Source organism: Dromiciops gliroides, chromosome 1 (genome assembly GCF_019393635.1).
Source record: "Dromiciops gliroides isolate mDroGli1 chromosome 1, mDroGli1.pri, whole genome shotgun sequence".
Classification (NCBI taxonomy): domain Eukaryota; kingdom Metazoa; phylum Chordata; class Mammalia; order Microbiotheria; family Microbiotheriidae; genus Dromiciops; species Dromiciops gliroides.
In genome coordinates, this window is record NC_057861.1 from 10014546 (window position 1) to 10040214 (window position 25669).

Consider the following 25669-nt stretch of genomic DNA (forward strand, 5'->3'; position numbering starts at 1 on the left):
AGGAAGCATAGCATCCAACCTCCTCACTTTACAGAGGACACTGAGACCCAGAGAAGGGAAATTCTTTGTGTAAAGTCACACAGGTAGCGGCTGGCGAGTTCTAGGCTCAAGGTTGAATTTCTTAAAGCCTATTCAATACTCAGCTACCTTTACGAAGCCTTCTGGATGAGCCCCTCCCAGGGCGGTAATAGGCTCTTTGGATCTCTCCAGAGTACGGGTCTGACTCTGATCCTTCCCCAAGCCATGCCATCCCCTCTGGGCACCTGCTATTAAGGAAATCCTCCCTTGCTGCCTGGGAGGTAAAATGGAAACTCCCTGTGGGTGCTGAAAGTCCCTGCCAGGTCAGCCTGGGCCCGTCTTTCTTCCTTAGGCTGATGGATTTTCCACTCCAGCTGGTGCAGCTTGTTTGCTGATCCTAAGGCCTACCGGCCTATCTCCCCTGCACAGGGGGTCTGGCCGCCCCAGGCTGGGAATGCTGGCTCTCCTTTATCACCCTCAGGCTCAGCTCCCAGGCCCCCTCCTTGGAGAAACCTTTCCTGATTGCCTCTAGTAGGTTAGGGCCTTCTTCCTCCCTCCCAGACTACTCTGTGTACATTCTGTATTGTGTTCTATCCCCAGAAGCCAGCTCCCTTTCATTTTTGTACCCAGCATTTAGCACAGTGCCAAGCACTTCATAAATCCTTACTGACTGACTGAAGAATAGAGGGGGTTATGGTCCAGAGATGAGAAAACACAGAACCAAGCACAGAGTGTGCAAAGGGGAGGAAGGTGGGATTAGGCAGCAAAACTGGGATGGCCCCAGGCCGTGCAGTGCCCTTCATACCCTTGCAGGCACATATTCTGTGATCCAATGACACTGGCCACTAACACTCCATCTCCCAAGTCCCCACCTTTTCAGTGCAGCCCCTGTGCCTGGGACCCTCTGCCCGCTGGGCTTCCATGACTTTCTCCACCACAGATCATTGTCAGAAGGATGAGTGTTTACTGGTGACAGGAAAGAAGCTGGGATCACTGAAAGTGCCAGGTCACTTGCTAAATGTGACCATATCCTATCTCCTTTCTTCCTCCTTTTCAACTCTGAGCCCAGCTCTGTCCAACAAGAGCTGGACCAGTTTCACATGTGTGCACACTCGAGCACGCGCATGCATACATGAACTTAAGGGACTGCCATGGAACTCCCCTGGCATCATCCTCAAGAACCCAGTGTCATTTCTATCCTATGAGGAAAAATCAGGTAGACTTCACTGGAAGAAGACGTAGAAAAGGTATGAGATGCAGCCAAAGCAGTACTAAGGGGCCTCTAAGTACCGCTCAGTGCCTATATTAACAAGGAAAGAAAAAAGACTCAATGAATCGGTCCCACATTTAATCGGAGGAAAGCAAAAAGGCGAGACTATCAAAACCAGAGTAGGAATGAACAAATCAGAAAACAAGAGACTTTTTTGAGGCCAGCGCTTCTGAGAAAGGCCTCGTCTCTAAAATATATAGGGAACTCAATCAAATTTATAAGAACCCAAGTCATTCCCCAGTTGAGAAATGGTCAAAGGATAGGAACAGGCAGTTTTCTGACGAAGAAACCAAAGCTATCTATTCCCATATGAAAAATGCTCTAAATCCCTATTGATTAGAGAAATGCAAATTAAAACAACTCTGACAGCTATCAGATTGGCTAAAATGACAAAAAAGGAAAATAATAAATGTTGGAAAAGCTGTGGAAAAATTGGAACACTAATGCATTGTTGGTGGAGCTGCGAGCTGATCCAACCATTCTGGAGAGCAATTTGGAATTATGCCCAAAGGGCGATAAAGCTGTGGAGGGAACAAGTTCGAGTGGCAGAAGCAGCAGGCCAGGGCAGACAGGTTTTCTCTCTCTCTCCAGCCTAGATCTGGGTTAGGGCTTTTCCATTCTTTCAGAGACATGTGCTTGCTCACGCTCGCGCTCTCTCTCACTCTTACTCTCTCTCTCTCTCTCTCTCTCTCTCTCTCTCTCAACTTTATCAACTTCTAATATATTTTAATAAATGCTTAAAAGCCTAAACTGCTGCTGAATTTGTAAGTAAACCTTAGCTAGTTCTCCCCCACACTGGGGGGGGGGGCAGGTAAGGACACACACATTATATTTTACTCATCACAATGTTCATTAATTATTTATTAATTAGAATTTTTAAAAGTTTGAGCTCCAAATACTCTCCCTCTTTCCAGCCCCTCCCCCACCCACGGAGAAGGCAAGCATCTTGATATCAATTATAAATGTGAAGTCATGCAAAATGTATTTCCATATTAACCATGCTTCAAAAAATGCAAGAGGGGGCTCAGGAGGACCTGAGTTCAAATCCAGCCTCAGACACTTGACACTTACTAGTTGTGTGATCCTGGGCAAGTCACTTAACCCCCACTGCCCCGCCCCCCCCAAAATTATCTGGAGCCTTATTCAATTTTTTGAAGTCCCATCAATTTATAGAATGAAAGCCTCTCAGAGCTGAAAGAGGCTACAAAAGGCTTCTGGGTTAGTCCACACTTGAGTAACCCTAAAGGCCTCCAGCAATACAGAACACACTAATCTCTTAGACCTGACTATTCTATAGTCCTCTATAGGTCTAACAGGATTACAGCATAAAAAATGGAGAATGGACAAAATGTGTTAATGTGCATTCGTGTGAGAATATAATCATTATACTGTAATACTATAATACAAGTAAAGCTGAGTAGCAAGGGAGTACAAAGAAATCTGGACAAACTCTTTATGAAATAGTGCAGAGCAATAACGTAGGACCAGAGTCCTGAAGAAGCCTCAGAAGGAATGACTCCAACACTCTCCTGATCCGTCACCGGTTAAAATTAATTTTACATGTCAGGAATTATTAAGCAAATGGAATTAGTTATGCTGGGGTGCAATGATCAGATTTTAATAAAATATTTCATTAACGTGAATAATAGACTCTGGCCTCTTTATTACCCACTGTGGATCTTTCTACTGCCCTCTGTGACAAATGCAACTCTGACTCTTCCCAGCTCCCTGGTATTCTAGAGCTGAAGTCATAAAGTGCCACAAGGAGAGCCTGGTAATAAAACAATGAGATCAAGCAGAAGCTCAGCACCTTCGATGATCCCAAAGATGCTGTTAAAAAGAAGAGTAGAGAAGCCTAGTGGTACAAAAAATATTTACTGCTGTTTTATTTGTAATGGTGAAAAACTGTCAATAAGTTATATATCCAACTATTGGGGAAATGACTGAATAATCATGGTATGTTCATATGATGGAATATTACTGCATCATAAAAAATAACCAAGAAGCTGACAAATAGGGAGAGACATTCAAAGCAATTTGTAATGAAGAAAACAGAATGTGAACGCATATTGACTACAACTATATAAAAATAATAGCAGTAACATTTTATAAGTATATAGAAAAGAGATAAGAAACAATTGTTATTGCTATCCATTTATTAAAAATTTACAATGCTTTCTTTTATCATGATATAATCAGATTCAATTTTATAACCTTATTTGGTTTTTATTCTTCATTTGATTATTTATAGTCTTATAATAAAAAGATGAATAAAAATGAAACAAAAAGAATCCACCCTACACTTTGGATTCATTCTTCGGAAGGTTAAGTATTTTAAGAGGCACCTTAAGTCTAATTTACATGTATTTTTACAGTCCTTCCCTTTATTTAGACTATGTTATCACGTTTCATACTTCTGCCCTAATCAAAAGCTGATTGTATAACAATGAGTCCTCCAAGCTAACAAAGAGGTGATTTCACTCTTTAGAACAGGAATTTTGCAGCACCCTCCACATTGTTGACATTTAGTAATTATCAAATAATTATGAATGTTTAAATTACTGAGAATAATTCTGGCTATAGCTACAAATAAGCAATAATCAATTCCAGGCAGCCAAAAAGCAAGGCCAAACTTCAAACACCTAACAGTCCATAGAAACTGGGAAAGAAATTTAAAACTTGATGAAATATTATTCAACTGACTAATTATTTTTGCTCTGGGCATTTTAAAAATAGTACTTTGCATTTAAAAGTGCCTTTCTTCAAAGAGCTCCCAGCACAGTAGACATACTTTATTTCCCTCATGCAAATGAGTCCAGGTCCCAAGGCCTAAAAGTAAACAGTGTTCTACAAAGACATAGTTAAACCTCAAAGTTGGGTTAGGGTTTTTTCCCTTTCCCATAATTATCTTTTAGTTAAGTTTCATGGTGAAATATGCTGATGAGAACCCTAAAGGCAAATCAATACACCAAATCAGTAATAAATGTCTACTGGGTAATGGGGAGATAAGTAAGAGTTCTTACACCTTTCTAGACTTTACAATTTACACAGGAAAAAACAAAACACACAAGACAATTATAAAATAAAGACCCCAAGGGCATGAGAGACACACAAAGTGCTAGGGATAAAGAAAGACTTTCAGTTAGAGGAGAGGCTATATGGACTAGGTAGGATTTCAACAGGCAGAGATGAGGAAAAGCAGAGCCTTTTGAGTAACTAGAATGCATGGAGGATGCATACAGAATAATGTGGAGATGAATCTGAACTGAGGACAGGCAGGGTGCAGGGAGATAGGCAGCACAAGATTTATGGTCAGAAGGACCCTGAACTTGGGAGTCCAGAGGCTGAGTCTGAATCCACTTTGGGCACCCACTAGCTATGAGACCATGGACAAGTAGTTCGACTTCTCTGGGCTGTAAAGACTCCTCACTTGTAAAGCAGAAGAGATGAGAAATGGAGAAATTGAGCCCCTTCTTCACAGAGCTATTGGAGGAAAGGAAATAATGCATTTAAAGTCCTTGGTAAACCCAAAAGATGTCAGAGTATCAGGAAACAGTGCAACGAGCTCCCCACTCCTCCAAACAGATCTAGAAATGAAGCAGACAAAATCCTGAGGGGAAAATACAAGAAAAAATCACGATGAATCCTTTTTCCAGCCCCGGTACACATAAAGAGACTAGAGGAAGCAGACCATCCGGGAAGAAGCTGTACACTAGGGCAGGAGGAGTCTGAGATCCATCTGAGGGTATCACAGAGTGCAGGAACAGCTTTGTCACACACTACCCAGGTACTGGATCATCAGTCCAGAGTAGACTGTGGGAGGGGACCTGCACTCGGGACTGGCAATCTAAGGCAGGGAGGCCCTAGGCTGAGAGGAGCAAGTTCAGAAGCAAACAGCAACAGTGTGTGTCGTGTGTCTCCAGCTCTGGGGTCAGAGCAGGATGTCAGTTCCAACTTCCAATCCAATCTGAAGCCTGCAGAGGAATAGCAGGGCAGGAATCCCAGACCAAAGGGGAGCCTGCAGTTCTCTGTTCCCCAGAAGCAGCAGAGCTTCCCAGCTCGCTGATAATGGCAGACTCCAGCAGCAGTCTCCTGTTAGTGATCAAACCCAGATCAGGAACTTGCAGAGCTTAGGCCAGGGAGGAAACCATCAGACTCTGCCCCGGATCAGACACTTTATGAGCCCTGAAAGCTTGCTGGTCCTCAGCCTGAACTGTTCCTGAGATCCAAACAATAGTCAATATGACAAGAAAGCAGCAACAGAGCCCAGCCCAGACCTTCCTTCCAGGACAGGGGTAGAGCCCAGCCCTAACATCAAGTCTGAAGTCAGAAAGGAGGCTGAATTGTTGGTGGAGCTGTGAACTGATGCAACCATTCTGGAGAGCAATTTGGAACTATGGGACTGTTCATACCCTTTGACCCAGTGGTACCACTGCTAGGTCTGTATCCCAAAGAGATTACAGAAAAGGAAAAGGACCCACATGTACAAATATATTTATAGCAGCTCTCTTTGTGGTGGCAAGGAATTGGAAATCGAGGGAATGTCCATCAATTGGGGAATGGCTAAACAAGTTATAGTACATGAATGTAATGGAATACTATTGTGCTGTAAGAAATGATGAGCAGGCAGATTTCAGAAAAACCTGGAAAGACTTAAGTGGACTGATGCTGAGTGAAGTGAGCAGAACCAGGAGAGCATAGTACACTAACAGCAACATTGTGTGATGATCAACTGTGATAGACTTAACTCTTCTCCGTAATACAATGATCCAAGACAATTCCAAAGGACTCATGCGGGAAAATGTTCTCCACATCCAGAAAAAAGAATTGTGGATTCTGAATGCAGACTGAACCATAATGTTTCTACTTTTGGGCTGGATTTTTTTTCCTTCTTTTTTGAGGTTTTTCCCTTGTGCTCTGATTCTTCTTTCACAATATGACTAATGCAGAAATATGTTTAATGTGATTGTACATATATAACCTATATCAGATTGCTTTCCATCTTAGGGAGGGGGGAAGGCAAGGGGGGGGGGGTAGAAAAATTTGGAACTAAAAATGCTATGAGAACAAATGTTGAAAACTATCCTTGCATGTAACAGGAAAATAATAAAATACTTTTATAAAATTTTTTTTTATTTTAAAAAAGAAAAAAAGGAAGCTGAAAGAACGAGTACACACAAAAAAGAATTCCACAATAAAAATCTATTATGGTAACAAGGATGCTCAAGGCACAAATCCAGAAGAAAAGAATGATTTCAAGAACCTACAAGCAGGGGCAGCTAGGTGGTGCAGTGGATAGAGCACCCGCCCTGGAGTCAGAAGGACCTGAATTCAAATGTGGCCTCAGACACTTGACACTTACTAGGTGTGTGACCTTGGGCAAGTCACTTAACCCCAACTGCCCCCCCCCTCTCTCTCACACACACACACACCCCAACAACAACAACAACAAACCACCCTACAAGCAATTTCTCAAAGAAAAACAGAGTGGACAGAAACTAGAATTCCTGGAAGAAATGAAATAAGAGTTTTAAAAAAGAATTTAAAATGTTTTTTTCAGTGAAATGAGAGTGCTAGGTAGAAAAAAAACCGGAAGAGAAATAAGACCTATGGAAGAAAGAATTGGAAAGAGAATCAATAGCTTATCACAAGAGGTACAAAGCAACAAACTCTGAAAATTAGAATGGACCAAATAAGAGCTGACTTCTTAGGACAACAAGAAATATTAAAGCAAAGTCAAAAGACTGAAGTAAAAAAAAGAAGAAAATTTAAGATGTCTCAGCAAAAACAACTGATAATAGATCAAGGAGAAAAAAAAATTAAGAATCTTTGGACCACCTGAACACCATGACCAAAAAAGAACACTAGACATAATTTTCCAAGAAATTTCAAAAGAAAAACTGCTGAGATCTCTTACAAGATCTCTTAGAACCAGAGGGCAAAGTAGAAATAGAAAGAATCCACTGGTAACCTCCTGAAAGAAACACCAAGATGAAAACTGCCAGGAACATTACATTCGAAATCCAGAGTTTCCAGATCAAAGAAAAAATACGGAAAACAATCAGAATAAAAGAATTCAAGCACCAAAGCCCCATGGTCAGGCTGATACAAGACCCACTAATCAGCCACTATTAAGGAGTCACTAAGCTCTCATAAAGGAGCAGAGAACTTCGAATATGAAGTTCCAGAAGGCAAAGGGCATAGGCTTACAGCCAACAATAACTTACCCAGGAAAGGCTAAGTAATGCTACAAGAGAAACCATGGACCTTTAAAGAAAGAGCACTTCCAAGCATTCCCGGTGAAAAGACAGGAGCTGGGTAGAAACCCTGACGTTCAAACACAGGAGTGAAGAGAAACATAAAAAGGCAAACCCAATGTTAAAGGACTAACCAGGGATAAACTGTTTAAATGCTAGTATGGCAGAATGATGGAGGCTATCTGGATGCTATCATCATCAAGGGTGAGGGAGTCTAATCACAAAAGGTCTGAGAGTGGTTCTGCTGTGTCTTGATCTGGAAAGAGAGGAAGAGAAATGCACAATACAGAGAAAAGAAAAGAAGGTTAAGGAAAATTATCTCCTAAATGCAAGGTGCTGTAACGATTGGAATAACGCCACCTGCTGGATACTAACTGTAGAAGAGTTCTGCCCATGAAGCGAAGGTCTTTGAGGGCAAGACCAGGAGTCTTTTCTTTGGCGTCACTTCCTGACGCGGGCTAGTGGGAGGAGGAAGGAAGAGACTGGCGCTCAGTCTCACGCTCTTTCCTGGGGACGCTGGCGGAGAAGGGAGCTAGAAATGTGCTCTCCCTTTAATAGATAGGAATCTAGGCCTTTCTCTCTCTTTACCAAATTCTTATTCTCCTTAATAAATGCTTAAAAGTCTAACTCTTGCTAAAGCTTATAATTTATTGGCGACCACTCATTAGATATTTTAGACAGTTTAGCTAGAATTTTAGCCCTTAACAGAGCAGAAGTAGACATCTATCCAAACAAGGAAGAGGAGGCAGGGGAGACTGATAATTGAAGCTCACTCTCAACTGAACCAGTCAAAAAGGAAAAACAACATACTTGACACTTACTAGGCATGTGACCTTGGGCAAGTCACTTAAGCCCAACTACCTCACACACACATACACAGCTCAATACAGAAATACATTTAATTCAACAGGGAAAATAGGAGTTGAAAAGGGAGAAGAGAGGAGGTATTAGAGATAAAGACAGAGAGAAGAGAGAATGTGAGAAAATGGGTAGTTGTCTCCTCTCAATGTGGATATAACATTCAGTCACACTCCTCCTGACCTGTTTGTAGGACAAAGGTCTCAGATCTGCTCCTCCCCTTCAGGCTAGCAAGGTCACATGGTTCAAGGAGCCATGGTCTCAATAAGGTCCGCTCCAGAGTTGTGTCCATATGAGGAAGTATGAGGTCCACTCCTGAGTTATGCCCATACAAGGAAGAGGGGCGGGAATACTGCATTCCGATTAGCTAGTTTTTGTCTGTAGATTGTAACCTTGGAGTAATCAAACCAATGATGAAAAAGGGGAGGGTCTGTTGGCATTAGGGACTAGGGTATAAAACAGGGCCTTCGAGCCCCCTTTCGGGTACCCAATAGCTGCACACTAGGGTGCAGGAAATAAAAGAGCCTTTATCACATCGCTGCTGGGTTCCCAAGGATTACTGAGAAGAGGATTGATTTTCCCTCACAGAGAAGCAAAACAAACTCTAAGGATATACAAAAATATTTATAGCTCTTTTTGAGGTGGCAAAGAATGGGATTTTGAGGGGGTGCCTTTTCAACTGGGGAATGGCTGAACAAGTTGTGGTATACAAATGTGATGGAATACTACTGTGTTGTGAGAAATTATGGAGATGGTTTCAGAAAAATCTGAGAAGACTTATATGAACTGATGCAGAGTGAATTGAAGAGAACCAGAACAGTTTCTACAATGACAACAATAAGGTGAAGAGAAACAACTAGGAACTCTGATCAGTGTAATAACCAATGAGACAGTTCAAGAAAACTAAAGATGAAACCTGCTACCCACCTTCGGACAGAGAGAGGAAGACTCGGAGTGCAGAATGAGACTTTTTTTAGACATGGCCACGCAGAAACTTGTTCTGCTTAATTATGAATGTCCTGTAATAAGGGTTTTGTTTTTCCTTCATTCTCAACTGGGGTGGGAGGGAGAAGTAGGAGGAAGACAAAACGAATTTTTCCTAATTGCATGCACACATATATGCATCTGTGTATATATCTCAATTTAAAAATAAATACACCTAGGTGGTGCAGTGGATAAAGCACCGGCCCTGGATTTAGAAGGACCTGAGTTCAAATTCAGCCTCAGACACTTGACACTTACTAGCTGTGTGACCCTGGGCAAGTCACTTAACCCCCACTGCCCCACCCAAAAATAAATAAATAAATAAATAAGTACACCTATTGAGGGCTGAAGAGTTTAGATTTCATTCTGAAAGTAAGAGGGAGACTCTCAAGGGTTTCTGAGCATGGAAAAGATGTTATTAGTAACAAAACTAAACATCCGCAGAGATAAAACTTTTTTGAACATTTTCCAACATCAATTTATTACTACTTCTCAAGACCGAAAAATCTTCAAAGATTCATTAAACTGCCTAACATGGCCACAACATTGCACTTTATCGCACAGTGCTAATCCACAAGAATCACAGACTTTGAGCTGAAGCAGATGACCCCAGAGGGTGAATTCAAGCCACAGCCTCTGACTCCAATTCCAGCATTCTTCCCACTGTTCCATATGTTACCACCCCACAGACTTGGAAAAAGAGCTAATTACCCCGATTTTATGGTCTTATATATTGTTTGGTTTTGGTTGTGGTTTTGCAGGGCAATGAGGGTTAAGTGACTTGCCCAGGGTCACACAGCTAGTTAAGTGTCAAATGTCTGAGGCTGCATTTGAACTCAGGCCCTCCTGAATCCAAGGCCGGTGCTTTATCCACAGTGCCACCTCGCTGCCCCCGGGTCTTATATATTGAATAAGGCTTTGAGTGGGCAAAACATTTGATTCACAATCTGAAACCAGCTATGGGAGATACATACTGTTCATATGAATATATGGATCACCTGGATTTGATGGAGGTTTCTTCTTATCCAAAAGTATTTTTTATGAAACCTTGGATTAATAGGAGCAAAATGTCCTTCAACTGAACTCCAAACTGAACCCAGATAGCCAGCAGATAAAAGACCCTACCTAGTGACTTCTTTTCCCTCAGGATAGTAAGTCCCTAGCTTATGGTAACATCTGGGTGTCCTCATCCTTGCCAAACCCTTTTTGGAATCCTGAAATCTTATCATGATGCCTCTGTTACATCCATTCTTGTTATACTATTTGCTTCTGGGTTGATCTGTAACTAACAACACCCTGTAACCCTTGGACAAAAACAAACATATATACCCTCAGAAATGGGGAGTCCCCCGAGCTCTCTTCTTAGGAGGGGAGTCTCTACATGATCATGTTATATATTTCTTCTTGGGACAAAAATAAATGATTATGTTTTTCCTATCCATTCTCTGATCTGGTTTCTGTGAGGTACCTACTTATGGTAGGAGAAGCAGAAATAGCCTTCTCTGATCTGGGTGAACAAATTGGAGGAGATATTATTGATGTCGCTGACCTGTTTATTATCTTGTAGGAGGATGGGTACGAAAACCATATTTAATATCCAACAATACGTAGGAGGGATGTAAATGACAGGAACTGTTTAACTGGATCCAACTGATCTTTCTTTCCTAACTCTGCCAATGCAAAGTTCTGAAAATGCAAAAAAGATCAGAATGGTTCTGACTGTCCCCTCTTTAAGGGCACCTAGTTGGGATAGTGGATAAAGCGCTCGGCCTGGAGTCAGGAGGACCTGAGTTCAAGTTTGTTCTCTGACACCAACTGTGTGACCCTGGGCAAGTCACTTAACCTTGTTTGCCTCAATTCCTGATCTCTAAAATGAGCTGGAGAAGAAAATGGCAAACCACTCCAGGATCTTTGCTAAGAAACCCCAAATGGGGTGACGAAGTGTCAGACACAACTGAACGACATCCCCTCCTTTTCCTTGTTAGAAAAGACCTTTAAAAAAAAAACCCAACTCAACTGTCTCTGGTGATTGAAATACAAGGCTGGAATGTTCAATGAGCCAGGAGAATGAAAGGTTCACAGTATCTATCAATCAATCCAAAAGCACTTTCAAGCACTTATTGCAGTGCAAGGAACTGTGCTAAGGGCTGGGAACTACGCTAATTAAGTTCAGTCCATTACACTGTGAAAAATATGAGAATACGGTACGGCATTTGACTTCCTTTGTAACCCAGCACACAGCATGTGCCTGGCACAGCACATAGTAGGCACTTAATGCTTACTTGTTGACTGGGGGTACAAAGACAAAACAGAAACAGCCCCTCCCTGACCTCAAAAAGCTTACCATACTCTCTAGAGCTTGGTAACTGATTGAGGAAGGGAAGGGAGAAGAGGGAAGCCCTGAGACAACCTCTGAAACTGCACACCTAAGTGCTGGGGGGCTGGGGGACAGGGGGAGAATAAGCATTTACATAGCACCTCTGATGTGCCAGGCACTGTGCTAAGCACTTCTTATAAATATTGTCTCATTTTGAGCCTTCCAACAACAGAGGGAGGTGCTGTTGTTATCCCCTTTACAGACTAGGAAACTGAAGCAGACAGAGGTGAAGTGACTTACCCAGGGTCACTCAGCTAGTAAGTGTCAGGTCTCCCTGACTCCAGGTCGAGTGCTCTATTCACTGCACCACCTAGACATCTCATCTAGCTGTGGAAGGATGGACAGGACAGAACAGAAATATACGCGGAAGTCAGACAAGGGGGATCATTTTTAAGACCTCCAAGGAAAGGGAATCCTGCCTCTCCAAGGCAATCTATTCCACTTTTGGATAGCTCTCTCTAGAAGTTTTTCCCAACATGAAGTCTGGTGGCCTCTGTAATTTCCAGCCCCCACTGCTCTCTTGTCCTCCGGCAAATGGCCCAGACTCTAGGCCTTTGATCTTCTACCTACCATGCTCCAGACCAAAGCTTCTTACGCTGTGGGTCATAACCCCTCATGGGGTAACTGAATGGGGAAGTCGAATAAAAGGTAGCAACAGTAAAAGGTTACGTATATCTATTTTATATAACTATGTACCTGAGGTCATGGGAAAACTTCTTAGGCTAAAAGGGGCTGCTAGTGAAAAAAGTTTGAGAAGCCCTGGGCTACACAGTCAATTCAATTCAATGAGTAGTTACTGTGTTCTGGAGGTAAAAGGCACGGGGTTAGGGAAGAGGGAGGCAAAGACCCTACAATCAATCTCTTCCCACAGATACCCCTGTCAAAGCCATTGCTTACCTATGTATTGGGATACTACTGTGACCCATACACATGAATGAACTTGGGCTAAACTGCGACTTCAATGAAGAGACCACCGAAAGAGATACTATGTGTAATAGACTCTGCAAAGCCTAAATAAAGTCCCAGGTAATGCCAGCTAGCTTGCATTTTCACTGAAGGGACATGATCCATGTCCTTCCTAAGGTCTGGAATCTAGAACTCACCCTACTGTTCCAGATTCGCTCTGACCACAATTGAGCAAACCAGCCCTCCTCACTGCAGAATGCTTCTTCATCTCTCCGGCCTAGGACTGCCTAGGATCACGATCACACTGTTAACTCACGTGGAGTTTAGAGTCCCAGAAAATGCCTACATCTTTTTCAACCAAAATGTAAGCTTTACATTAGGATCTCAGCTGGCTCGTTCCCTAGGTTCTGTACATCTGTGTACAGCCATCTAAAGCCATTAGTTTGATTATTCAATCCGTTTTTGGTTTGGTTTTTTTTTTGGCCACTGTCTATTCTGGATGTCTCAACTGATAATCTTCCCACATTGTATCTACTCTCTATGGTATCTAGCCTGGTGAATATAAGGAGGCAGTTACCCCCACCCTTTTCAATTTGAAACCCCTTTGATTAGATTTGTAAGATTTCAGGCAAATAAATTATTACCAGCCCATGTTACCAATGAGATTAAAATATGGAAAGCATTTAGCACAAGATCAGCACACAGTAGGTGTACACAAATGCTTGTTCCTTCCCCTCCATCCCATCCCTGTTTGGGGGGTAGGGGGTCTATTACGTCTATGTTTTAATATGTGGCCCATATCCTTTGACCATTTATTTTTGGGGGAATGATTTTTGGTCACATATGGTTTTTTTAGTTGTCTGTTTATCTTGGATAGCAAACCTTTATTCAATAAATTTGATACAAAGATCTTTTTCCCCAGTCAACCACTTTTGTTGGTGCAAAAGCTTTTTAATTTCACGTAATCAAAGTTATCTATTTTATCTTCCGTCTTTGCCTCTACCCTATCTTTAGTCAAGAATTCATCTCCTGCCCATACTTATGAACGGCATATGATCTCCTCTTCTAATTTTTCAATGGTATGATCTTGAATATTGAGGTCATAGGGGCAGCTAGATGGTGCAGTGGATAGAGCACCGGCCCTGGATTCAGAAGTACCTGAGTTCAAATCCGGCCTCAGACACTTAACACTTACTAGCTGTGTGACCCTGGGCAAGTCACTTAACCCCAATTGCCCCGCAAAAAAAAACAAAAAAAAAAACAAAAAAAAAATATTGAGGTCATATATCCATTTTGAATTTATTGTGGAGCTAGGATAGGTACAAGACATTGGTCTAAATCTAATCCCTGACAAACTGCTTTCCAATTTTCCTAGAAATATCAAGCAGGGGACTCTTCCCTAGTGTTTTTGGATTTCTCAAACACGGGATTACTGAGTTCTATTATTTTGATTCTCCCTTTTTTCTTTTTCTATTTTTTAACCAATACCAAATGATTTTGTTGACTGATATTTCATAATATAGTTGGAGGTCTAGAGCTTATTCCACCTTCATCTTGTCTGTTTTCATTAATTAATGATGAATGAGGGGCAGGTAGGTGGCACAGTGGATGGAGCACCAGCCCTGGAGTCAAGAGGACCTGAGTTCAAATCCAGCCTCAGACACTTGATAATGATTAGCTGTGTGACCCTGAGCAAGTCACTTAACCCCAACTGCCTCAACAACAACAAAAAATTAATAAAAAATTAATAATGAATAAGAAAAATGCAAATCAAAACAACTGAAAGGGGTTCACCTCACATCCAGCAAATTAGGAAAGACGACAAAAGATGGTGATGGTCGATGTTGGAGCAAGTGTGGAAAGTCAAGCGCACTAATGCATTGTGGGTAGAACTGTGAATCTATACAAGAATTCTGGAAAGCAAATGGGAATTATGCTAATAATGTGGCTACAACGTCCATAACCTCTGGCACAGAGCTTACACAGAGCCTACGAGATCAGTGACAAAAAGGCTCCATCAACCCCAAAGTATTTCATAGCAGCACTTTTTGTGATAGCAACAAACAGGAAACAAAGCAGAAACTTATCGATTAGGAAACTGCTAAACAAACTAGTACAGGAATGAAATGGAATGTTACTATGACATAACACATGATGAGTAGACACAGAAGACAAGCACGGACGGACTGATGCTAAGTGAAGTAAGCAGAGCAAGGAAACTCACATGGGAATGGAACATGAACACAACACAACCAGAAAACAACCAAAAAGGAATGTTGCAAGCTTGGTCCCAAAGAGAAGGTCTCTTCTCCTCCTCCTTTGAAGAGCTGGGGGGAAGGGGTGGTTGTCCACAAGACTGGGGCACTGTGCATAATGTCAGATTATTTCATGTCTTAATTTCTTTCTCCTCTTCCTCCTTTTCTTTTTTAAAAATCCTTGGTAAGGAGACAGGGAGAACTGTGGGCAATGTAAAAACAAAATGTATCAATAAAAATCTGTTTTTCAAAACAAAAAATCTGCTCCAGAAATCCAAATCCCATTCTCAAATCCATCTTCTTCATCAGCCATTCTTTTCTTCAGTCTGCTTTTCTCCTCTGCAAGCCTTGCTTCTGCTGAACAACAGTGATGAAAACACCAACTATGGTGGGAAGGTCTCACCTACAACTTTCACATTTTTGGCATTGTGCTCTATGTGCCCCTGGCACTGTCACATGTGGGTAAGCAAATCAACAGACCTGTGCAGGCACCACTCATTTTCACAAGGCTTGGTCACAAGCCCTGGAAAAGGTCGGCAGCCAGCTGCTGCCTCAGCGACCCTCAACAAGGACTCCCCAACCTCCACTCCTCTGACCCTTGTTGGATGGTCTCTCTTGCCTCACAGCACAAGCTCTGAGTGCTCAGTGGTCTTTTCTCCTGCCAACCTGCAGGCACAGGGTCAAGAGTCACCTCTTCAGGTAAGGAAACTGACTCTTTGGAACCTTTTAATTTCGTTTCAAAGAGGCCAAAGTGGAATGGGTGGCTCTGCTTTCCTCTACTGGACTCCAAGAGAAAGCTGTTAAAAATGTCCAGGTGTGAGCTGGCCTAGAGCACCTCTTAGGTCCTTTCCAACTCTGCTATCCCGTGGTTCCCTCAGATTCTCACAATAAGCCTAGGAGGTAAGTCAGGACTTCCATTTCACAGATGAGAAAACTGAGGCTCGTTTGTAGAATGGAGATAATAATAAGTGCCATGGTCCCACTGCCATCAGCTGACAGAGCTGGTGCCTGGAACCAGGACGTTCTTTCAAGCTCCTGGTTCAGTGTTCTCTTGACTAGTACATCAACTATCCAAACGACCAAGGTAAGGTTGGCGGGCCTCCAGTCACAAAATCCTGACCAAGCCCATACTGAAGTCTAAAGGGTGTGACTATTAAGGAAAAACCAGTATTGAAATTCAAGGGAAAGACAGACTCTCTGAGCTCCTGAGAAAATGGTGTACTCCATCTCCGCCTAGTGGTCCTAGAGGGAGTGATGCTTCTGCTCCCTTCTGGCTGGAGAGAAAAAGGAATGCACCATTCTTCTTCTTAATCTATCTTAAGCACTAGCAATGTTCTAGAACACAACAATGTGTCATCTAAATTAGCCAGGGCACAGACAGAAGGCGGGAACACACCATTCCCCTCCAACACTCCAGAAAGGCCGAGTGGCCAGCTGGTTAAGAAGATTCACAAGCCGGAGGAAACTTAACTGGAGGTTCTAAAGGCTCAGAACAAAGACCTTCCAAAGCTTTGAACTCGGGAAGCCAAAAACATGGAAGCCCCAGAAATGTTCCTGGGGCAGAATGCACAACAACTATAACAAGCTGAAGTGGAAATCGAAGTGTGACAAGTGGAGACCAAGACAGTCGATGTTGGAATGAGAAGTCTGCAGAGCCGACCTGTCAGAACAGGGAGGAAATGACACGGGACAGTGAGCCACAGACCAGAGCCAAAAATCGGAAAAGGCCAGCAGCCCACACAAGGCCAACTACACAGCCCAGACGTGGAAGCCAGTGACCACAGTCTGGGAGCCCTCTGCTCAGCACAGCACCAAATCCGGCCTCAGACACTTGACACTTACTAGCTGTGTGACCCTGGGCAAGTCACTTAACCCCCACTGCCCCGCAAAAAAAACCCCAAAAAACAGTATCATATTCTAGATTACATTACACTCCACTCCACTACATTAGATTAGAACTCTATGTCTCTTATCACTCCTCTGAGACTGTAAGCAAGACAGGCTATGTCTAATTTATCTTTCCATCCCCTTGGAGGGCTTAGCCCAATACACTGTGTATCCATCGATGTAGAGAAAGGATTCAATACCATTCTGCCTATTAGGACCCTACTTGAAGTCCCAGTGCTTAGCTCAGTCCCAGGGCCTGACACATGGGAGGCACCCAGACAGACGCAGATAACTCATTTGTGTGTAGTTATCTTCATGTTGTCTCTCCCCATTAGACTATGAGCTCCTCAGATTTTGGCTGTCTTTATAGCCTTGGTTCTCAGCACAGGGCCTAATACATAGCAGGCACTTAATGCTTGCCGGCTCTCTGCTGTGATTTACTCATTCTTCCTGAATTAGAATAGAAATGGAAGGGAAAGAGCGGAAAGGAGAGAAAGAAGAGGAGGCATTACAGAATTGCCTCATCTTTAAATGGTCTTGTTTGCAAAGGTGAGAGAATACAAGTATGGAACGCTACAAATGCCACCGGACAGAATCCACAATAGCGCTTGGTTTTGCTGATATGCTATCTTTTTATTTCCTTTTAAATACCTATAACAAGAGAAAACTCACCATTCACAAATGAATGTGAGAGAATAACCAAAAATAGCAATAAAAATAAATGTTTTAAAAATCAAAAATGCTCTTTCGATCCTAAAGTGTACATTACAGGCCTCAGTGACTAATATTTCCACTACAGCAATTCTGAAGTTGTTATCTATTAAGACAGAAGGGCTGCAATCTGTGTTGTTGAAGGGAATAATCACACTGAAGAAATGACAGACCCTTGAATTCCTGCAGCAAACAGCATATACAACCAACGCAGCAGGAGCTGGCCGCCAGTCACCAAAGCCTCTTAGTCACATTCAGAAAGCTGCATGTGACTCTCACCAAAACTGTCAAATAGAACGTCACTGATGGATATTTCCAGAATCAAGATCTAAAATTCCCCAGAGATTCTCTCGGCAAGCTCGGCCAGGATCACCTCTCACCTGGATTATTCCAATAGCCTTCTAAGCGGTCTCTGCCTCCCAGGTCTCCCCCCTCCACACTGAGGCCAAAGTGATTTCCCTAAACCCAAATCTAACCACATCATCCCCCAAACCCACTAGCTCCTTACTTCCTCTAGGATTAAATAACAACTGCTGTGTTTGGCATTTAGAATCCTGCATAACCCGGCTCCCAATGATCTCATTGTACGGGACTCATCTTCACCCACTTAATGAATGTTCTCTCCATCAGTATTACCCTTCCTCCTTGTTTCTGTCTGTGTCTACTGGGGCCCACCACTAAGAAATATAAGGGAGGGGGCAGCTAGGTGGCGTAGTCGTTAAAGCACTGGCCCTGGATTCAGGAGGACCTGAGTTCAAATCCGGCCTCATACACTTAACACTTACTAGCTGTGTGACCCTGGGCAAGTCACTTAACCCCCAATGCCTGCAAAAAACCAAACAAAAAAGACATATAAGGGCTGCACAGAAGAAACACATGAGCCAGTCAATGCCAAAAGCAGCAGGTGCTTTGGCCCAGCGAACGTAGGGGTCAGCCTCACCAACTGACTTAACAAGAGGCACTTCAGCAGGCAGAGAAGGCTGGAGCAACAAGAAAGGGGTAGTATCACTTCCCAAACAAACACAGCCACCCCCCCCACACACACACACACACACAACCAATATCAACAAAGAGGGAAAGGCATATAAGGTATATATATAACCAGAGCTGTGCCTAAGCGACGGAATGGCCTTTGGCAAAAGGCAGGATTCCACAATAGTGTCCAAGAGGCGACGCCCAGAACTTGGTACATTCTTATACCAAGCTCTGACTAGCTTGGGACCCCAGGGTGCTTCTTTACTCCATGTATGAGGCAGCAAATACACTGACTGTCCATTTGGGAGAGGAAGACCAGGGTTCACATCCTGGCTGCATGACCCTGGGCAAGTCACGTCACTTCTCAGAGCACCACGGTCCTCATCTGTGAAACGAGAGGTTTGGGCTACATGACTTCTAGGGTACCTTCCAACCGACAGTTCTGACCCCAGGATCCAAGCAGCTCTGAGGGAGGCTGAAGAGGACAGAGGGCTCAAGGCCCTCCCTAGTCTCCTCCTCTGAGATCCCCTTCCCCTCACCTGGAATGTGCCACGCTCGTGCACACAGTTACCGGCATACATTTCTCCACCACTGTGAGAGCAGGGGCTGTTTTTGCCTTTCTCTGTAGCTTCCAAGGTTAGCAGTGTCTGGCACACACTAAGCGCTTAATAAATGCCAGGTAACTGACAGCTTTGTAGGGGGTGGGGCATCAGATCGGTTTCCAGTATCCGAGGTATCTGAGGTCACAGGTGCCGCTGACACTGACCTCTGCCAAGTGCATCTTCCTTCCCCAGCTCCGTTCCCTTTCTTCCTTCTCAGCCAAAAGCCTAGAGCCCAGTTAAAGGCACTTGTGCCACCTAAATAAAGGGTTAAGTATCCATGGGGCTGAGGAAAACAGCCCTGCAGAACTGAGAACAGAGCAACTCCAAAGAAAATCACTGTCCTACAGGAAGGGAGTCAACAAGAGCTCTACAAGAGGCTTTCTGAATCTTGCCATTAATGGCCTCACTGAAAACGCCACAATTTTGTCCTGGAAAGAGCACTAATCCTGGTTGTGCCACTCACCAGGTATGCCCCCTTGAACCTCACAACACTACGGGAACATGTGTTACTTATTATTCCACTCAGTGTTCCTGAAGTCATGGATGATTCTGCCCATTTACCAAATGTCATTTGTGCTGGTGTGATTTGTGGCTTTAGTTTTGATCACACCTGCTTTGGGGTGTAACACCAGCCCCAAGTTCCAAAGCAGGCTTGTTGGCAACAGAACAAGCCGTTGGGGAAGCTCTTAAAATTCAATTTGGAGAATTCTCAAAAGTTGGTTCTTTTTCTTGATTAACTATTATAGAAATACCTTGAAGAAGGGCCATTCCCATTTACTGGCAAAATATGGGCAGCACCTTATTTCTTTTCCTTTTTGCCATGCCCACTATTTATTTTTTAATAATAAATATTTTTATTTATAGTTTTGAGTTCCAAGTTTTATCCCTCTTTCCCTCCCTTCCCTTCCCCTCCCTGAGGTGGTAAGTAATCAGATATGGGTTATACGTGTGCAATTATGTAAAACATTACCATATTAATCATTTGGTATAAGAAAACTTGAATAAAAGAAAAAAAATGAAAGAGTAAAAACTAGCCTGCTTCAGTCTGTGTTCCATCAATATCAGTTCTTTTCTTGGAGGTGGATCGTATGTTTCATCATTAGTCCTTTGGGGTTGTCTTGGATCACTGTATTGCAGCACCTTATTTCTCAAAATGACCAATATCAAAATAACAACTCTTTCAAATGTAAAAATTCTCCAAAGCATCAAGCTAATTCTGCAAAGTAATTCAAGGAACAAGAAGAGGGTGGGGAAAGTGGAGGGCTATCCCCTTATTCTCTTCAGGAAAAGGATGAGGTTGCTAGCATAGGGTAAGCTGAATCATATACTACCCAAATTCTGAAAAACTACCCACCTAAACCCAACCTCACCTAGCTGAAATTCCACAAGTACCACTTCCTTTCGTCCAAAGCCCATGTGCCAGTGATGTCACCAAATTATTGGCTTACTCTTGTAATGTACCAGCAGTCACCAGAGTTCAGAGCACCCTCCAGTATTACACATCACCCAGCTACTTTCAAACTGACCCTCAACAGGGCTTTGCCAAGAGAAGTCTCAGGATGAAATGACTTGTCAAAGCACAGGAGAGCTCACTCTCTGTCTAACTCGTGGGTTCTTAATCTTTTCAGAGTTTCAGACCTCTTTGGCAGACCCTTCTCAGATTCCTGTTTTCAAATGTGTCAAATACAATACACAGGATAAAAAGGAAAGCCATTCTATTGAAATAAAGGTGTCATTTTCCCACCCAAGTTCATGGCTAGCTACAGCTTCCAGGTTAAGAACCTTGGGCTCCATGAAACCTACTACTCTAAAACAAATTAACATTCTGCTCATAGAATAAAAAAAAATGATAAGAGCCCTGGGAGGTGTTACAGTCCAACTCAAGACAACCCCAAGAAGCAGACCGTCCCTGTCATCTGCCACAGACAAGCAGCCTGCCCATTCCTGCCTTTCTAAGCGCTCTTGAACTGGGGCTGAGTCACAGCACTTCCCTCGTGTGCCTCTCACCAGCTTTTCTCCGCCTTCCCGAGGCAGGCAATCACTTAATATCTGAAGATAATGATGGGGTTTCTTCCCTCTCAACAATTTTGTGGCCCCTCACCAAGGAAGCTGGACCGCTTCTGCCCCAAAACCCCCAGTCTGGTGCTGACTTTGCCATGAGTCGTCCTGAGAAATAAAGTGCTCCACATGCTTTGCCGTTCAAAGGGAATGGCCCTTCTTGGTCCTTCCTCACATCTCCACTATTTCCCTTTCTACAATCAATGACATTTTCTTTCCACCTTCAGGTTTCAACTGTACTGGAGGGAGAGCACAATGAAGGGCAGATACTTCAAGGACCTCAAGGGACAGCACCTTCACTGGAGGAGACTACAACCCCTCCACCACTAAGTAAATGGTCTTCCACTGTCCAAAGGACCAGAAAACAGCTGTCTGTGGCCAAATTTGCTGGGCCTGTCTTAGCTAGGCTGGGACCTCAGGAGACAGGAAGAGAGACAACCGATCCATCACCGGGCTCATATCTAACAGCCTCCACTTCCCTGGAGGGCCCTTGGTCACCTCCAATCAATCGACATTTATTAAATGTCTATAGTGCTGTACTAAACACTGGTGACAGAAAAGGAGGCAATTCCTACCCTCAGAGGAGCTTACAGTCCGATGGGGAAGACAACAAGCAAACATCTATACAAAGCAAGCTCTATACAGGACAAATAGGAAATAATTAACAGAGAGAAGACACTCGAATTAAGAGGGCTTGGGGAAGGCCTTCGGCATAAGAGGAGATTTTAGTTGGGACTTTCAGGGAGCCAGGGAGATCAGTGGGCTGAGTGGAGAAGGGAGAATGTTCCACACCATAAGCAGGACTTCAGCTGAAGGAAAACAAACATTTAATTTGAAACCCCCCTCTTCCCTCTATCTCGGTCCAACTGAAGGCTAAAACCTCTCGCTACATTTTTAAAATAAAAGTTTTCATCATTCAGTCAACAAACCATACACTAAGTGACTGCTCCATGGAAAACTGTGGGAGAGGAAAGACCCGCCTGTGGCCTTCAAAGAGCTTGATCTTTTTTCCCCAAAAAACACTTCACTTATATAACTCATATAATTTCTGATGAATGAGGTGCATGCCACCATTTTGATCTGTATGCATCCTGTCCCCAAGACACAAATGTCACACCTAAAACTACACAAGAATCCTGTGCTGAGATTCTGCCCGCCACAGCCGCTGGGGTCTGCCAGCCTCCTGTCTCTCTCCCTCTGATCCACTGGGACACGGAAGCCATCTTCCCAAAGCCCAGACCCCACAGTGACCTCCCTCCCCGCCCACCCGCTCCACTCCATGGCTCACCACCACACCTCCAGGACCAGATACAAAATGCCCTTCACAGCCCGATTTCAGGGAGGGAGGGCTATGCAAAGTCACCAGCCTCACTGTCTCCCCCAGAGCCATCTGTGTCCTGTGGCAGGATAGACATCGGGATGGCTGGAGACAGCCTCCATGCAGTGGGAGGCTGGGGCCCTGCACAGGTCGCACTTTGCCTGAGACAACTTCTATTCCTTTGAGCAGAGCACCCAAAGGTAAGGATGCGATTCCTTATACGGACAGAGGACATAGTAATGAATAAGTCCATTAACATGAATTTCCAAATTCAAAGCTCACCTATGGAAAAGCTGCACCTTCCCATGCTCATGAGGTGCTGAAGATCACACATGAGACGCGCCCAGTTCTAAAGCACAGTCTTTTCCCTTGGTCTCTGCAAAGCCGACCTCGTCCGAGCCACTAGACATTCCACTAAAGTCATTCCCTACCTCCAACTTAGAGATTTTAGTTGGGACTTTAAGGAAGCCAGGCAGGTCACACTCCTTCACACTCTGCAAAAGAGTAACTGTATACTGCTAATAACAATAATCACCACTAACATGTATGTGATACCAACTATGTTTACAAATATGATCTCATTTAATGTCTACAACAACCCTGTGAGGTAGGGACCATTACCATTATTAGGTGGCAGCTAGAGGAGACAGAGGATACCGTGCTAGGTCTGGAAAGGCAGTCTCAGACATCTACTGGCTGTGCAACCTTGGGCAAGTCACTTGAGTCAGTTTGCCTCAGTTTCCTCCTCTGTAAAAGGAAGGGCTCAGACCAGATCACCACCAAGGCCTCTTCCAGCTCCACAGAGCAGTGTGGCATGGTAGAAAGAGCCCTGGATTTGGGAATCAGAAGATCTGGGTTCCCACACTTAGTAGCTGTGTGACTATGGCCAGGCCACTTCCCCTTAGTTGTAAAGGGAGGGGGTCGGATGAGGCGGCCTCTAGCTGAAGGTCCCTTCCCGCTCTCCATCTCAGCAGGTAATGGGGCCCGCACACCTGGACTCCAGCACACCTGGACTCCAGCCATGCCTAGCCCTGCACTTACCTGGGGAGCAGCACAAAGTGAGGATGACCCAACCAGCCCAGGAGGGTGTGAGCAACACACCTCAACGACCTACAGCTCCCCAAGGGTATCATTATTACATTCTTTTCTCCCCAAGCTATCCTGACCCAGCTGGTGAAACAAGCCCTGGTTGCCCCCTGCAGGGCCTCTGGATCCTGGGTAATAACCAGGCTCCAAGCTGCCTTTCTGGGGCAACCAGGAGGGTCCAGAATGGGACCTGCTGCTCCCTCCCTCTCCAGAGGAGGAAACTGAGGTCCAGAAAGGCCAAGGGCCTTGCCCCAGGTCACACAAGCAACAGGCAGCAGAGTCCCAATCCCCGGCCCTCCTTCCCCTGGAGGGGCAATAGAGGCCCCGGTCTCAGAGGCTTCAAGCAGAGGTGGCCTCCTGTCACATATGGATGTCACTGAGGCTCTTGCCAACTCTCCAAATACCGGCCTTTGCTTATCAGTGTCTCTCTCACGGAATGAGCTCTGGGAGGCCAGGGGCTGCTTAGTAATCCAGGGGCACAAGAAAGCCCAGGCTCAAATCCAGCCCTCCGTCCATCCCCTACTGCACACTGGTGTGCATATACAGACTCACTCAGAGTACAAGATACAGATGCATGTGTGTGCACATTGGTGCATGGACAGGCGTGCCTACGTGTGTATACACATATATGTGTGTGTGTATACATGTTTACATACTTATATACAGGCAGCCAGGTGGCCCAAAGGAGAGCACACCAGGGCTGGTCTAGACAACTCCTCTTCCCGAGTTCCAATCTGGGCTCAGATGCTCACTAACCGGGTGACCCTAGACAGGTCACTTCACCCTGTTGGCCTCAGTTTCCTCATCTGTCAAATGAGCTGGAGAAGGAGGTGGCAAACCCCTCCAGTATCTGCCAAGAAGAGCCCGCATGGAGTCACTAAGTCAGACACGACTGAAACGACTGAGGGGGCCGCACCTACACTTATGTCCCCCCCCCCCAGGTATATGCTTACACTGTATCCGCTTGTACGCTCGTGTGTATGCGCACAGCTACACATACGGTGTAACTGTACACTCAGGCATCGGGACCCGTGAGTGGACACCTGGGCTGGGGCGCTCTGGGGGGCTGGCGCCGAGACCCCGGGGGGGGGGGCAGAGGCGGTCCGGCCACTGGACAGGGCGCCGGCCTGGCCCTAGCCAAGCCAATAAGGCCGGCTCTGCTTCCCTCCCGGCCTGATCACCGATCCACAAACAGGGCGCACCTCGGCTGAGGAGCGCGTCCACCTGGGCAGGGGCCGCTCTTACCCCCATTTCACAGATGGGGAAACTGGGGATCACTCGGGCGGGGGGGCCGTGCGAGGCGGGTTCGAGGCCCCCCAGAAGGGGCGGTGGAGGAAGCCCCCTTTCCAGCCCCCTCCAAGCCCGGGCACACGCTGGCCCTCGGCTGCTCGGCGGCTGCCCCGGATGCCCATTTTACGGCCGGGCAGCCCGGGCTCGGCCAGGGGCCGGAGCGGGGTGGGGACGGCTCCTCCAGCCCGGGACTGCTCGGGACCGGGGGCCACGTGGCCGGCGCCCCCACGTCCCGCCCGCAGGGGGCGGGGCTCTTTCATTGGGGCGGTGTACACACCAGGCGCTCCCTCAGTGCTTGTTGATTGACTGTCTGACGGGCGGGCTGGCGGATTACCTCGCAGTTGAACTCCATCTCCGCGTCCATAGTGACAATGCGCACGGTGAACGTCTTGGGCTGCTTCCTCTTCAGGGAGCTGAAGCTCATGCGGGACGCGATGGCCCCGGCCATGGCGAGGCCCCGACCCCGGCCCCGGCCCGGCTCGGGACTGCCCCTGCCTGGCCTGGGCCCGGCTCAGCCCAGAGGCCGCCCAGGCCTCAGGGACGCCAGGGCGCCTGCGCGGAGCCGGGGGGCTTCATGGCGCCTGCGCGGAGCTGCGCGGCCTCGGGCCTCGGGGCCCCGGACCCGGGACCCGGGCCGGCCGCCCACCCCGCGGGGCCCGGGCGTCGGGGACCGGCCCCCTCCGCGGTGGGCGGCGGCCGAAGGCTGGTGCACAGGCCTTCGGGAGGCCCAGAGGCTGCGCCACGTTCCACTCCCGGCGCCTCTTTCCCGCCTCTGAGGAACCGCGGCCGAACGGGCACGCGAGCGAGAGGAGGAGGG

General features: G+C 45.4%; 1 protein-coding gene across 8 annotated transcripts in view; it reads right to left on the reverse strand.

The window, feature by feature from the left end:
• Nucleotides 1–25441, reverse strand: part of NF2 (neurofibromin 2) — a 128857-nt gene extending 103416 nt beyond the window's left edge. For all 8 annotated transcript variants that reach the window (XR_006354190.1, XR_006354191.1, XM_043978472.1 and 5 more), the window contains exon 1: nucleotides 25187–25441. Coding sequence is in view for 6 of the 8 variants with exons in the window: in XM_043978472.1 (XP_043834407.1) it covers nucleotides 25187–25300 (114 nt within the window). In the remaining 2 variants the exon portion in view is untranslated. The remainder of the gene's footprint in view (nucleotides 1–25186) is intronic.
• Nucleotides 25442–25669: the final 228 nt, after the last annotated feature.